The 13222-nt window shown below is 45.7% G+C and overlaps 1 protein-coding gene across 2 annotated transcripts in view; it reads right to left on the minus strand.

Annotated features, from left to right (window-relative positions):
• The window catches only part of LOC138487932 (ICOS ligand-like), a 384713-nt gene that overhangs the window by 178127 nt on the left and 193364 nt on the right, over positions 1–13222 (minus strand). For both annotated transcript variants that reach the window (XM_069614565.1, XM_069614564.1), the window contains exon 3: positions 12744–13124. In XM_069614565.1, coding sequence (XP_069470666.1) covers positions 12744–13124 — 381 coding nt within the window. The remainder of the gene's footprint in view (positions 1–12743; positions 13125–13222) is intronic.

A 13222-nucleotide genomic window follows, 5' to 3' on the forward strand; every position in this document is an offset into this window, starting at 1 on the left:
CCCGGTCCCACACAACATTGGCGGGGCGCATTAACCTGCCGCGGCTGCAGCCGCGACGGGTGATGCGCCCACCAGTTTAACATTAGGCGAGCTGACAGAAGTGCCAACCAGGCACAGCTTTGCTGTGACTGGCTGGCACTTCCGTCAGTCACTGTAACTTCCTCGGATGACCCCTCATCTGAGGCGGTCATCAGAGGAAGTTAGAGTCCCTTTGTTTGCCCTCGCCCGGTCCCTGACCCTCACGAACCCGTGGGCTCCAAGATCTAATATGCAGATTAGATCATGGTGCCCGCGGGTTCTCAGAGGTTGAAAGGCGCCTCGGGCTCAGTGATCTATCTTCTCTGAGCAGAGATCACTGAGCCTGAGGTGCCTTTCTCCTTTGGCAAATCTTTATAAAAGATGCCTTGAATTGTGTACGTTTCAAGCCATCTTTTATAAACGTAGAAATATTTCTATGTTTATAACAGCCGCAGTAAAACGCAATGCTGCCGTCGCGGGCGTTTTTTAAATTTGATTAAAGTATTCCATCATTGCTGGATGTCCACTACGAACCCTGCCCCCTCTAGACCACGCCTCTCGGGCACCGCCCCCAAACTCCTCTCCCACCCCGGCCCTTGTGTTGTGGGATCCCCCACCAAATGTTTTCCATTTCCACCACTGGGTATGGCAGGCTCTACACCCCTTCTGAACCTTAACACAGCTGCCATCTATTAACAGGACAAAGTAACTCCTGCCCGGGTTGAGAAATGTAGTCAAGGCTGGATGCTTGGAAGCCAATTCTAAGGTGTTAGTGCTATAGAATCCACTAAATCATACAAAGGATTCCATACACTGGAAGCCACTGTTGTTTCCAATTTCCTTTTCCGGAACAGTGGAATAGGACACTACATGTTCTCCTGTAAGCAGGACTTAACGCCTCCTAGATGAACGTCATTGGGCATTTGCCTCAGGGCGCAAGGGGCATAGGTGTCAAGGGTTGCTTTCCTCTTCAATCGAGCACTTCATTGATTCTCACTTGAAGCCCACCTGCAACCTTGAAGGGGTGAGTGTGTGTATGTGCGTGTGCACATCTGTGGTGCCGCATGGTACTCAGCACTGTGGTATTAAGGCAGGTGGGCTTTGATCCTATACAGCTTTGCTGGAAATGTTAACATGATATTGGTCTTTTAATGTACAACGTTCTGCCTTGATGTGGGTGTCTCATCCCACACACACACACACACACGTACACGCCCACTCCAGGTTAGACATCCGCTTCTTTCCATCAATGTGTTTTACACGAACTCTTCCTTCCAAATTTCTATTGTGTTACCGAAGGAAATTCTGTTTTAGTATTTAAAGACGTTTTGCGCCTTCTGCATTTTATATCTGTATTTAATCATTTATGTATCCTTATTTATCCCATCGTCTTGCATGTGTGTGTGTGTGTGTTATGACATGTTAACCAATGTTGGGCTCCTAAGCTCTATGTTTGGCATTCCCAAATGCATCTTTGCCCAAAATGTCATGATGAAATGTAACTTTTTAATGTACACCTTATGTGCACCATTTCCCCTTCACCTTCCACAGGCAGACACATTCCTGATGGACTTCCACTTCTCGACATTCATGTGTTATATTTAAATTCTTCACTACCGATTAGAATTGTTACTGGAGGCCATTTTTTGTTTCATGAGGAATTTTGCAAATCTTTCGTGTTTTATCTATTTGCACATTAATTTCCTGCACCCCTTCAATGTTTGGCTATAATGAGGTTTTGTTACAGTAGCACATTATGGTACGTTGTAGCTCATTACGAGTTTGCCGGTATTCTGACGGTAAATCTGCCAGAACACCCGCAAATGGAATTACTGATACTGCCGCTTCATTAGGCGGTATTACCACTGCGGCGGTAATATTACCTAATTACAAGTGGCGGATTGCCGGTGTAAATCCCCCTTTAATGGAGTCCCCTTAGGACTCCATTGGGACTTTTTCCAGTATTACCAGCACCGGTATTAACAGATGGTAATACCTGTGATTTTTTTAGAGGTAAAGTGGTGGAAATAAGTCCAGCTTCAAGCTTCAAGCTGGAAGTAACTCCTCCACTTTACCGCCAACTATTGCTGGTATTACCATCCGGTAATACCAGTGTTGGTAATACCGGCATATAGTTTGGCGGTGCAGGAAAAATTGAGGCAAACTGTATTGCCTCCACTTTTTTCCCACACAGTCAAACTCATAATGAGACCCATATCATGCCTCCCTACATTGACTTTCAGTCAAACTGTGCATAGGTTTCAAATCGTTGTGTTTACTGCACAAGACTCAATTTTATTAGAAACAATTCTTTCTGTTAGACAACATTCGATGGTGTTGGCCCCTCCCAATCCCTTTGCTCAATATCAACAGGATTACTTATGATTTCCCATTATAGAAGGGAAAGATCTGGAGGCCGATCATTTTCGGTTCAAGCTTCTAAACTCTGGGTCGCCATCCCCCTACCTTTACACACTGGCTCTATTTTGCACAAGAAACCTAAGACTTTTCTTGCGAATGCCATAATTTCAGACTGCATGATAGCACTGCTTTCTTTTACTCAACCAACTCATACTATATAATTTGCTCAGGAGCGCCAGGGTGCCCTTGTGGCAGACGGGTGCGCTTTTAAAACGATAAAAACACGTAACAACATATTATGCCATATTTTGTTATGTCATATTTGCAATGTCATGCCGCTTTGCACAAGACTGAGAAGGGCTGCAAAGCATCTGAAAGGAGACAGAGCACCCCACAAATACTCAAATAATTAAATAATACATGTTAGCAGCACTTAGTTCAGAAAAGGGGGCAAAAGGTGTAATGTGAACGGAGGATAGCACAGGGGCAACGTGCTGGTCTTGGAAGCCATGCAGAGCAACAGAGATTCGAATCCCAGACCGGGCTTAGAAACCGAACTCGGTACGGTGTCAGGTGTGTTATAAAATAAAACAAATAAAGTAATGTAAAGCTGCAAATTGAAGCTGATCAATAGAATGTACAACCCACCTGAACCTAGGATTCCTCTATTAACTGGAGAAGGAGAGACAAGGCTAGATTAGGCACATGAAGAGCCCAGCCTCAGTCGAAGACAGTGGTATTCAAACTGTTTTATGCCAAGCCCCCATGAGTAAATATGTTGCTCCCGAGCCCCCACTTTGAGGAAAAATATTGCTGCCGGCCCCCCCAAATACCATTTATAAAGCTCCAGTCAGTCTCTGTATACATGTCTTTATAATGGACTGCCCTACTAGAGTGTTGTCCTTAATATGAATGTCTCCTTTGACCTAGCAATTTAATTATCGCACTCCAGTGGCTAATTTACAAATTCACTACATGCAAGGGCAACCCTCGTTCTCTCTTTCCTTCTGGTATGGCTCAGGGTGGGGGAGATGCTCTGTCACACTCTCCTTGTGCGTCACCCAGCACCTAGTTTGCACACAGGCAGCAGCTCCTGGCTCTGACACCTCCATCAGGAGATTTGGCTTTACAGAACCCCTCCGGCTATCAGTAGGAGGGAATCCAATATGAGTATCCAGTGAGTAGCTCCCACAACTCCTGAGCACATCTTAAGACTATTAAGCATTCCACAACATGACTTAACGTAATATCACCACACTAGTAGCTACCATCCTGAAGGTTTTGCAGGCTAATAAGGGAAGCTCTCATCCCTTCTTTTGATTCCAATTTCTTCGGTCAAAACACCAAAAATGATACCTTGCTGACTATCACTCACCCGTATGTTTTAATGGTCCCACATGCTGTGAGTTAAGTCTGTTTGTCTCCCCGACTTTCCCAATCTTCACCTTTCCTGCTCTCCTTGACCCCGTTTCCTTTTCACCCACACAGACCACGGTCTGCCTGTCACCCGGGGGAAGGAAGGGGTAATTTGCTTCTACGTGGGCAAAGCTAATCGAAGTAAGACCAATACTGTTGTGATGTGAGCAGTATAAAAGACTAATAACATAACATTAAAGACATTATTAAGACTGGTATAAAGGTGCTGTGCCCTGTCTTAAAACCTTTGTTATTTATGTGTTAGAGGTAATTGCAAGTTTTACGAGGCAGAGTGGGGGCGCAGAACGGATATCTCGGTTCTGACTTTCATTCACGCGCTGCCTCAATAAATGACTTGGTTTTGTCAGTTGAACCCTATTGTTTTAGCAGCCAAAACAAGCAGGCAGATTCTTCGGAATAAATTGAAAATGCCTCCCCCAACTGTGACCTGAGGGAGGCACTTATCACGTTTTGTAATACGAGGTGCTAAGAAAATTGTAACAGCAATTTGCCCTGCTTTTTACATGTTTTATGCACAGTTTAGTACTAATATTGTATTGAAAATGACATCGAGGGGACCTTTTTACAGGGCAAATGTAGTGGGTGCCCTCCGTGCAATTGACTCTTTTGTTCAAAACGAGGCCTTCAGTATTCCATACCGTGCCTCTAAAGCGGTCCTGGGGGTGCCATAGGGCTTCCTCCCAAGGAAGAGTGTGTCCTTCGTCTGAACAACCAACAGAAGGACAACAAAACCACAGCACATCTTCTGCTGGTGGAAAATGTACTCCGTTCCTATGATTAAACCGTCATGCAAGTCAAGGCTCCCACCTGGCAATCCTTGGAGGTTTTATTGCTCACAGTCTAGGAGTGTAAGTATCCCCTGCACTTCTTTCCTTGTTGTTGGGGTCTTCGATTCCTCTTTGCCATTGTAGCATAGGGTCGTGTTCCATGGATCACACATTGCTGTTGTGCTGTTGCCCAGGACTTGACAACTGTTGAGAAGAGGCTGAGAGATGCCCAGGTCAGACTCCTAAGTTCTCCTGAGAATCTGGTCCGAATGTTCTGGCTTTATGGAGGTATTTCTAGCTCTGGTCTGTGGAGCCTGTCACTGGCTCCCAAAGCCACTTGCTCTCTATCCTACTCACACTTCTTCAACAATTCCTAGGGAATCCACCTCTATTTCCATGCACCTCCTGCTGATGATTGAACCCCCACTCTGATCTCCAATCAGCGTATCAATGTTCTTCCATGTGCTTGTTCCTCATCACCTTCTCCACCATGACCCACCAGGCCCCCTGTATCTTATCCTTCCTAGGCTCCTAGGCTCTTCCTACTCTCTATCTGTTACTCCGGTGTCTCTACTGCCTCCCCTTCCTGGTGTTGCACCACCTCCTCTTTCTCTTGCTGATATCCCACTACCTCTTCCACCTCTGGCCTTACCACCTCACTCTCCAGAGGTTTTACCACTTCCACCTGCTCATGATGTCTCATCATCTCGCCATCCTCGGGATTCATCTTCTCTGACAACCCTCCCCTCCTTTGTCTTCACCTCCTCCCCCACCTGATTTTTCACCACTTCCCCGATATCTCAACATCTATCCCTCTTTTGCCTTCACTTCCTCTTCCACCGGATGTCACCAACCCTCTCTTCTCTCCTCTGTCTCCACCTTCTCCTAAACTGGATGCCTCCAGCCCCCTCTCTTCCCCTCTTTCTACACTTCCTCATCAACTTGATGCCGCCAACTTGTTCTCCTTCATTTCCAATTCACCTTGGCTCCTCTCGTCTACTCTTCGACACAGCGATCTCTTCTCTGCATCTCCTTTTGCCTCCACAGCACTCCTTCTCCACACCTCTGCTCTCCTCAGACCCCACATCTTTCTCAAACTCTGATTCTTTTAAGGGTCTACTTCTTGCCTGTCAGGACCTTCCATCTCTAACCGTTAACCTCTAAGCATGTTTTATTGGGGGTGGGGGGTTACGTTATTTGTTGGCTTGATCTCATCGTGGCTCTTTGGACATGCTACTCGTATCTCTCTGCCACAACATTGTTATATCTGCACGCCCTGTGTCTCTGAAAGGGACAGGCAGCCTTAGTAGTACCTGTGGCAAATCCCCGCCACATGATGAGGAAAGGACCGAGTAAATCAGAGGATTTTCCGCACACTGCCCTCACGCCTAATCCCCATTACTGGGTGGCAGTTTCTGGCTGCCTTGGTCCTCCCATCTCTTCCTTTAAAAAACAGGCACTCCCCCATTCCATTCTCCCATAAGTGTCTGCCCTTGCTCTCAATCTAGATGAATAGGACATTTTAGTAGAGTTTAAGTAGTTTTGCGGCATTGTGGACTGCATACATTTGTTGAGATATTTGTTCTTTAAAATAGATTCCTAGCATTACTTTATCATCTGTTGATCGCTATCTTGATGCTAACTCCCTCTTACACTCTCGGCAGTCTGGCTTCCACCCTGCCCAGGCCACTGAAACTGCACTGAAACAGCTCTGCTGTATTCCACTCATTTCCTCTCTGTTGCTCTTCGCAGCTATGAGTAAAGGGTGTAGAAGCCCTATTTTATTATTAAGGAATAAAATGATGTGATTAATTTCATCATAAAAAGGGTGGTCTGCTAACCAGAACCCCCCATCCTTTCATTAAGCTCCATGGTAAAATCATAATGACACATGTGTCCTGCTCCTTCAGTCTCCTGATCTGCCGCCCCTGAGGTCCAGTGGCACAAAGCAGGTTCAACGGTCAGAGGTGCTGTGACGAATCAAGAGTATTCATCTGTTGTCTCCAAGGGGGAGCCACCCCCTGTAACGCTATGGAGGTGAGCCCGCTCAGCAAGACCCTCCCTAAGGGTCTGGACAAGTGTGACCTTACTGAGAGTGACTCCCGTCTAGGGAACAAGGGCTCTCATTCCCACATAGAACTCCCTATACAAACAACACTATTTGCTTATATGGGATTACCTGTCGTAACAAGTAATGTGCCTTCCACTCCATTGTCCGCAGGTAATGCTAGAGCAAATACCCTTTTGGAATGAAAACAGAATACCCCTTTGAACTTAGACTTCAATGTAACAGGGACAAACCAATAAGGAAGGGTGAGAGAGTGCCATATGAGGGGAAGCCCTCTGACGTAGTCACATCTTGAAGAGGTGGAGCAGAGTGGAGCCACTGAGCCCGAGGCAAGCCACGAAGGAGAGAATGCTGGAGAAGGGCCTAGGAGGTTCGATGAAGTGAACAGTTGGGAAATCACTGTCAGGACAGGGTCCTGGAGACTGCCCTGCATGGTAGCATGAACATGGTAAAGCCGTGGTGGGCCGATGGCCCGATCAACAATGTCAAAACCTGAAAGAGTTGGAGTAATGAAACCTCTCATCGACAGACCTAAGCCGAGCACCTAAACAGTATGAGACGCAGACAGCGACTCCGCGCTGGAGCTCCGAAAGCAGTGACACAGATGAGAGGAAGCAAATCTGTTCCGACAGTCCACCTTGTGTATCCACCCACATCAAATGAAGGTGACAGGGTGGAAAAGGCGAGTGGAAGGCCACATGGACTACATGCACTACATAAAAAGAACTGCCAGATAGAATGTGGGTCATGAAGAATACACAAGTCCATATGTTGTGAAGCATCAAGAAAGTTGCCAAGCATAACTGTTTATGAACACTGGAATCTATTACAATAAGAAGTTAAGAAACCCTCTGAATTAAGCTCAAGTACCAACCCTAGAGAAAGGGAATGGTAGTGATATAGCTCCAATAAGGAGATACAGAATTCCAATAGAGAAAGAGTCAAATGAAACGAGTCTGAAGGACTAAAACTGAAAGGAAGACGTGTAAGCGATTGGTCAGAGAATGACTATAAGAAGGAAATTAAAGAGAAGGAGTCAAATGGAAACACTCTTGAAGGCTAAAACTGAGAGGAAGAAGCATAAGAGATTAAAGTAGCAAAAGAGATTATATAGAGAAAGGCTGTAGGAAGGACATTTATGGGTGTCCCAAACTCCGGAATATCCGGCCTATAAATATGTACAATGAGCTGCAAAAGTTCATGAAAGAGAAAGTGTAACCTGGATAGAGATACGCTACTGAGTTGTTTGAATTTCCAGAACTGGTTGCATTTGGACTAACCCTGAACCAAGGCCAGTTAATCAGGCCAAAGGGAAGGTGCCAGAAGGTGTAAGATGAGAGATATTCCAGCTGTCTTTAGTTATTAGTTCTAGTGGCAAGGTCTGCTATGAGTAGGTTTTGGACTGTGGACGTTTGATTTGGACTTTTGGAGACAGACCAGCCTCATTAGTTAGTTTGGTCAGGTAGGGATCATTCCCTTAGCGATAGGTAGAGTTAGGTCTTTGCTTATTATTTGAATAAAACCTGAAGAAATGTCTGTGTGTCAAACTCTTTCTTCTGATCTGTCACAGTGCTGTCTTGACAGCTGCCGTGACACCCAGCTCACTGCAGCACAGATGCTGCATTTAAATCTGCACCTCTGTTCAAAAACTGCATACTTATGATGAACTATCATCCTGTGGCAGTTGAATCTTTGTACATACCTTGGTTGTGGTATGGGGGCTTATAGTTCACATAATTATTAGAGCCACAATCTGCACCATACATATGTCAACACTGTAAACCCAGACCAGCCATGGACAGGTGGCGAGTATTGTCCCTAGACTGACTTTCTCTGCTGCAACCAGAGGACAATCAATAGTGGAAGCTGCTGCTCTTTTTATCTTTTTTGAGGTTGGGTAAGACCTCTCTCCAGCAGGGCAGCCCTCAGGAGGAACTATTCTAGGAAACAAAATTCAAATGGCACGCCCACCTAGCCTCACACTAGTCTGTTGCATGCCAAAGGGCTTTTATGCAATGGCTCTGAGAAGGGGTCAGGGTTAGTGTTGCCAGAAGGATCTCAGCACAGTTGGGGAAGGATTCCACTGTATTGCTCATCTCTATAAGGCTCCTTCACTTCCTTTAGCCAAAGCACTTGGGGTATGATATGATATGATATGATAAGATATGATAGGTTATTTATAACACACTTAATACCCAGAATTTTCTAAGCGCGGACCCGGGGATCGAACCTGTGGTGCTCCGTGTCGTCTTCTTCCAAGGCGAGCATGTTGCTCCTGAGCTATCCTCCCGATTCATGAAGTTGAAGATCACTTGTCACAAGGACAGGGATTGGCCCCCTTGCAGCAGTCTTGCTTTCCTCCAATCCCCTGGTCATTTTGCCTATATATAAAAGGGTCTCCAACCCATTGTTTTATTCATGTTGGACCTTCAAGAAGAATTAATTGGAATCTCTTTTGGGAGAGACGTCTTCTCCAAAGGCCACCACTGGTGTGGTGAAGATTGAGTGTTTCAAGGGTGAGGAAAGGACTGTTCCCTACCACCCCTTGGGAACAGTAGAGGTGAACTGCTGCTGCAGCAAGAACGGCCTCTCTGCCAGCTAAACAGGCACCCAGGACCTTACTGGAGGTGAAGGCCTCCTGCAGGTGCTTGATAACCTCCCCAGGTTGGGAGAACCTTAAACAAGGATTCGTCATGTCCCTGAGCCCTTGTATTGGGTCTCACAGCATCCCGAGAGCTAGAACAAGCAAGGCCCCCTGCTTTTCATCGCCTAGAACCGATTGAACCACATTTGAGCCGTATTTGTCATGTTTGAACCAAGAAGACCCGTCAGTGCTGTCTTTGGCACTCAGTCAAACTTCAAACCGTTGTTCCTGAATCTTCTAACTAGTTTGTGCTTCACCGCACCAGCTGAGTGCATTGTTGCCTTCAGCTTGAACCAGAAGCTTGCAGCTTCAAAAGACTTTGAACTACCGCATCTCGGTCAAGTGCCTTCGAGCCACTAGCATCTTCGCCTCCAACCTGAAATCAAACATCAAAACCAACCTGGTGGCCCCATTGACCTGCTTCATTAAAACGTTGCATTAAAATTCAACGTACCTCACTTTGAACCCAACACGACACCTGCTCCGTGTCTGCAACACTACAACTTGCCACATCCAAACCTGATTGAAACTGCTCAAACAACAGTAAGATGCCTGTTTGGACGCTGTTGAACCACCAAGAGCTCAATGAGGTACTGTTGGAAGGGCCCAGACTCCTGGTCCATTTATTGGGACTGTAGAGACTGATCAAGCCTCATTTGAAAGCCTTTTCTCAAGAAAAATATCCTTTTTAAACATTGTGGTGACGTATTGCCTTTTTTATCCCTGCTAAGTATCCAGAGTGCTTGTATCATTACATTCTACTTTTCTCTTTTTGTCAGTGTTTTCTAGTACAGTTTATATTGCATATTGATGTGGTTAATTAAAGCATTTCCATTTGTATAGAACCGTGACTGGACATGCCTTTTTCTTTACTATTACTGTTCCGGTTGCTACTGTTATCATAGTCACACCCCTCTTCAGAGCATAGCCTGCACGCAGGCCACATTACAACAAAAGTCCAAGGGAGAATATCTCTTATCTGTGGCTGCTTCACCTTTATGATTAGGAGCATTCTTGTTTTGCAGATGTGTGAGGGCTGAGTGGGCAGTTCAGTCACTACACATCCTTGTACTTCTGCGAGGCAGCAGTCATTTCGTCACAACAACAAACTGTCAGCTTTTCCTATTCTTTGGGATTTTACTGCAACTTTTGACACCTTTAATCATGCCATACTGTGCTCATTGCTTTCTACTCTCTGTATCTTTGACTTTGACTGCTTGGCACTCATCCGATCTTCCCGACCATTCCTATTCTGTATCTTGGCGGATGAATCCTCCCCACCTCAATTATCCTGGGGTGCCTCACAGCCCATAGTCCCTTCCATTTTGTCACTAAACCATTCATCTGTCATCTCTTCTTATAAATTGTCACTTGTACAAGGATAAGACCCAAATGTGATGTTCTTTTTCTCTTTTCTCTGATCACCCTCATGTCACAATCTCTCTGCCTCAGCTCGTGTTTGGCAGTAATCTGGCGGTAAATCTGCAGAATTATGCCAAACTCGGTTACCGTTACGGACACTTGGTCTCGTCGCATTACCGCAGGATCATGAGTGGTGGTAAGGTAGTGTAAATCTAAATTTTTTGAATCCATAAGACTTCATGGGGATTCTTTGTGTATTTACCACAAGTGGTATTACCAAACTGTGAATCCACCAGGTTTTGGAGGCAAAGTGGAGAATTTAGCTCCAGCAAAATTCTTGAGGAACCTTGTTCACTTAACCTCCAAAAGTGTAGTATGCGCCCAGATGCCTTTGGGCCAGGCGCGCTATACAAATAAACTAAATACAAATGCTGTTACCCTATTGCAGTGGTAAAGGAATGACTGCCACTTTACCCCTGTTTTTACCAGACCGCTTCACTTGTAACGAAGCCCTCTGTCATTCTGCTGTGAAACACTGGATGAGAACTGTCTCCAATCTCAGCAATTTCCTTCCCCACTCCACTTTCTCTCTCTTCTTCTGTCAAAAATCTTTTTGTTGACTCTTCAGTGGCTTTCTCTGCTCACATGTCTTCTCTAGCACTCTGCTCAGCTGTCACTCTTTCCACTTTTCGCACACTCCATAAGACTCATCTACTCTTCCTTCCACACTTAATCATTGACTTTCATCGTGACCATAGTTGGCTCCCTCAGCACCACGTAGTAGCAGAGTTCACGTTGTTGCATTCTTTTAGGGTTCTGGGGAGCAAAGCTCTCCCTCCCTGCTACCATGAAAACCCCTTTTAGTGTCTTTTGGAATAGAGCCGTTGGCCCTCTTCCTGGAGAGCTCTTGCCGCACCTAGTAGTTCTGAGTGCTGGACCAGTTACTTCTGGTTTCCTCACTCAGATAATGTGCTGCTGGTGAATACTTTGGGGCTCATTCCAAGTTTGGCAGCATGGGAAATATCTGGCGGTAATTTAGTTACCACCACTTTTTTGGCAGTATCAGAATGACAGCCAGTTTTACTGTACTGCCAAACTATGAATTTGACTTTAAAGCAGAGGAGTTACCTCGAGCCAAGCGCTGGAGGCAAATCCTCCAATTTGATGCCAAAAACATGAGGAATTACCAAGGGCAGAATTAGCACCCATGGCCCTTCTTCCAAATTCCCCTTGGAGTAAAATGGGCTCTAGGAATGGGGACTACAACTGCCATACCGCCACTTGAAATCCAGCAGTAGTTTGGCCTGAATGAGTGGCGGTATAGGTAATTGAGTTTGGCGCTAATGCTGACAGAATGACCACCAAACAAGGGCCTCATTACAAGTTTGTGGTATCTTGGCAGTAAATCCACGGAGATACCACCAAATGGTACTACCGTAACTGCCACTTGGTCTGTCAGTAGTACCACCGGATTACAAGTGGTAGTAGGCGTTGTTAGTGCCTATTAATTGGAGTCCATAGTACTCCATGGGGGATTTTGCCGATGTTAATGCACCTCCCAACTTATAATGAGGCCTATATCTTATGCACAGGAGTCAATTGTCACTCGCCAATGACTAGTGAGTGCCAACTTCGAGGCGTGCTACCTTTATTTAAGGCATCTTAGCTAGATGTGAAGGGTTGAAGAATACATGGACAGTAAAAGAACTGTCACGACGCTGCTGCGTCTGCTACTCCGACAGGAAACCAAGCAGCGCCTAAAAGGGTGCAGTGTGAGAAGGTGTGGGTCTCTTTCCCAAAATAGTAACTCAAAATTTCACATGGTACTCTCTAGCCCTATAATAAAGAAAGAATACAAAGGTTGACAGTGGAAATTTGGATTTCTCTTGGTCTTCCTTTGAAACATAGTGGAGTTTGGTATAAAAAGCGCCCTGAAGTCCCAGCAATATCCACCACTTCCTGATTAGCCTGATCATGCACCACTGTGTGATGTTTTGACGTTGTGCTTAACCAGTGCTCCAAATCACGCATGCGCAAATGAAATAGTGAGCTATCTTTAGAAACCTTGAGTTTTGAAGTCCCTTACCTGCCACCTTGAGGAAAGCACAGGTTTGATGGACGCATTCTGAGACTTGCTCCCGGCTTATCACGATGCACTTGTAGAGCTTACTGTCGGCCAAGGTGAGGTTGGAAAGCAACAGCGAGACGTCCCATTGCAGGAGTCTTGCGCGGGATAGCTGCGTCCGGTTCTGGTAACTGTGGTTCTGATAGGTGTTGTCTTTGCCAGAGATGTAAGTATGCACGACGTCCCCATTCTCCGTTTGCCAATAGACCAGCAGTTTGTCCAACGAATAGGTTTCCTTCTTGGGGTAGACACAGTTTAGCTCCACGGAGCTCCCAAGGAGGCCCAACACCTGGGGCACGTCTTCCTGGCAAATACAAGACGTGCCAACAATCGCATGCGTCGCTGCAAGGAAGCAAAAGATGCATTTCATCTATTGTGCAGGCTTTGTATGTTTCCCAGTTACTATGGCAGTCAAGGACATGTTACGTTATGTATGTGGG

This window comes from Ambystoma mexicanum, chromosome 9, assembly GCF_040938575.1.
Source record: "Ambystoma mexicanum isolate Mex_15411 chromosome 9, UKY_AmexF1_1, whole genome shotgun sequence".
Lineage (NCBI taxonomy): Eukaryota > Metazoa > Chordata > Amphibia > Caudata > Ambystomatidae > Ambystoma > Ambystoma mexicanum.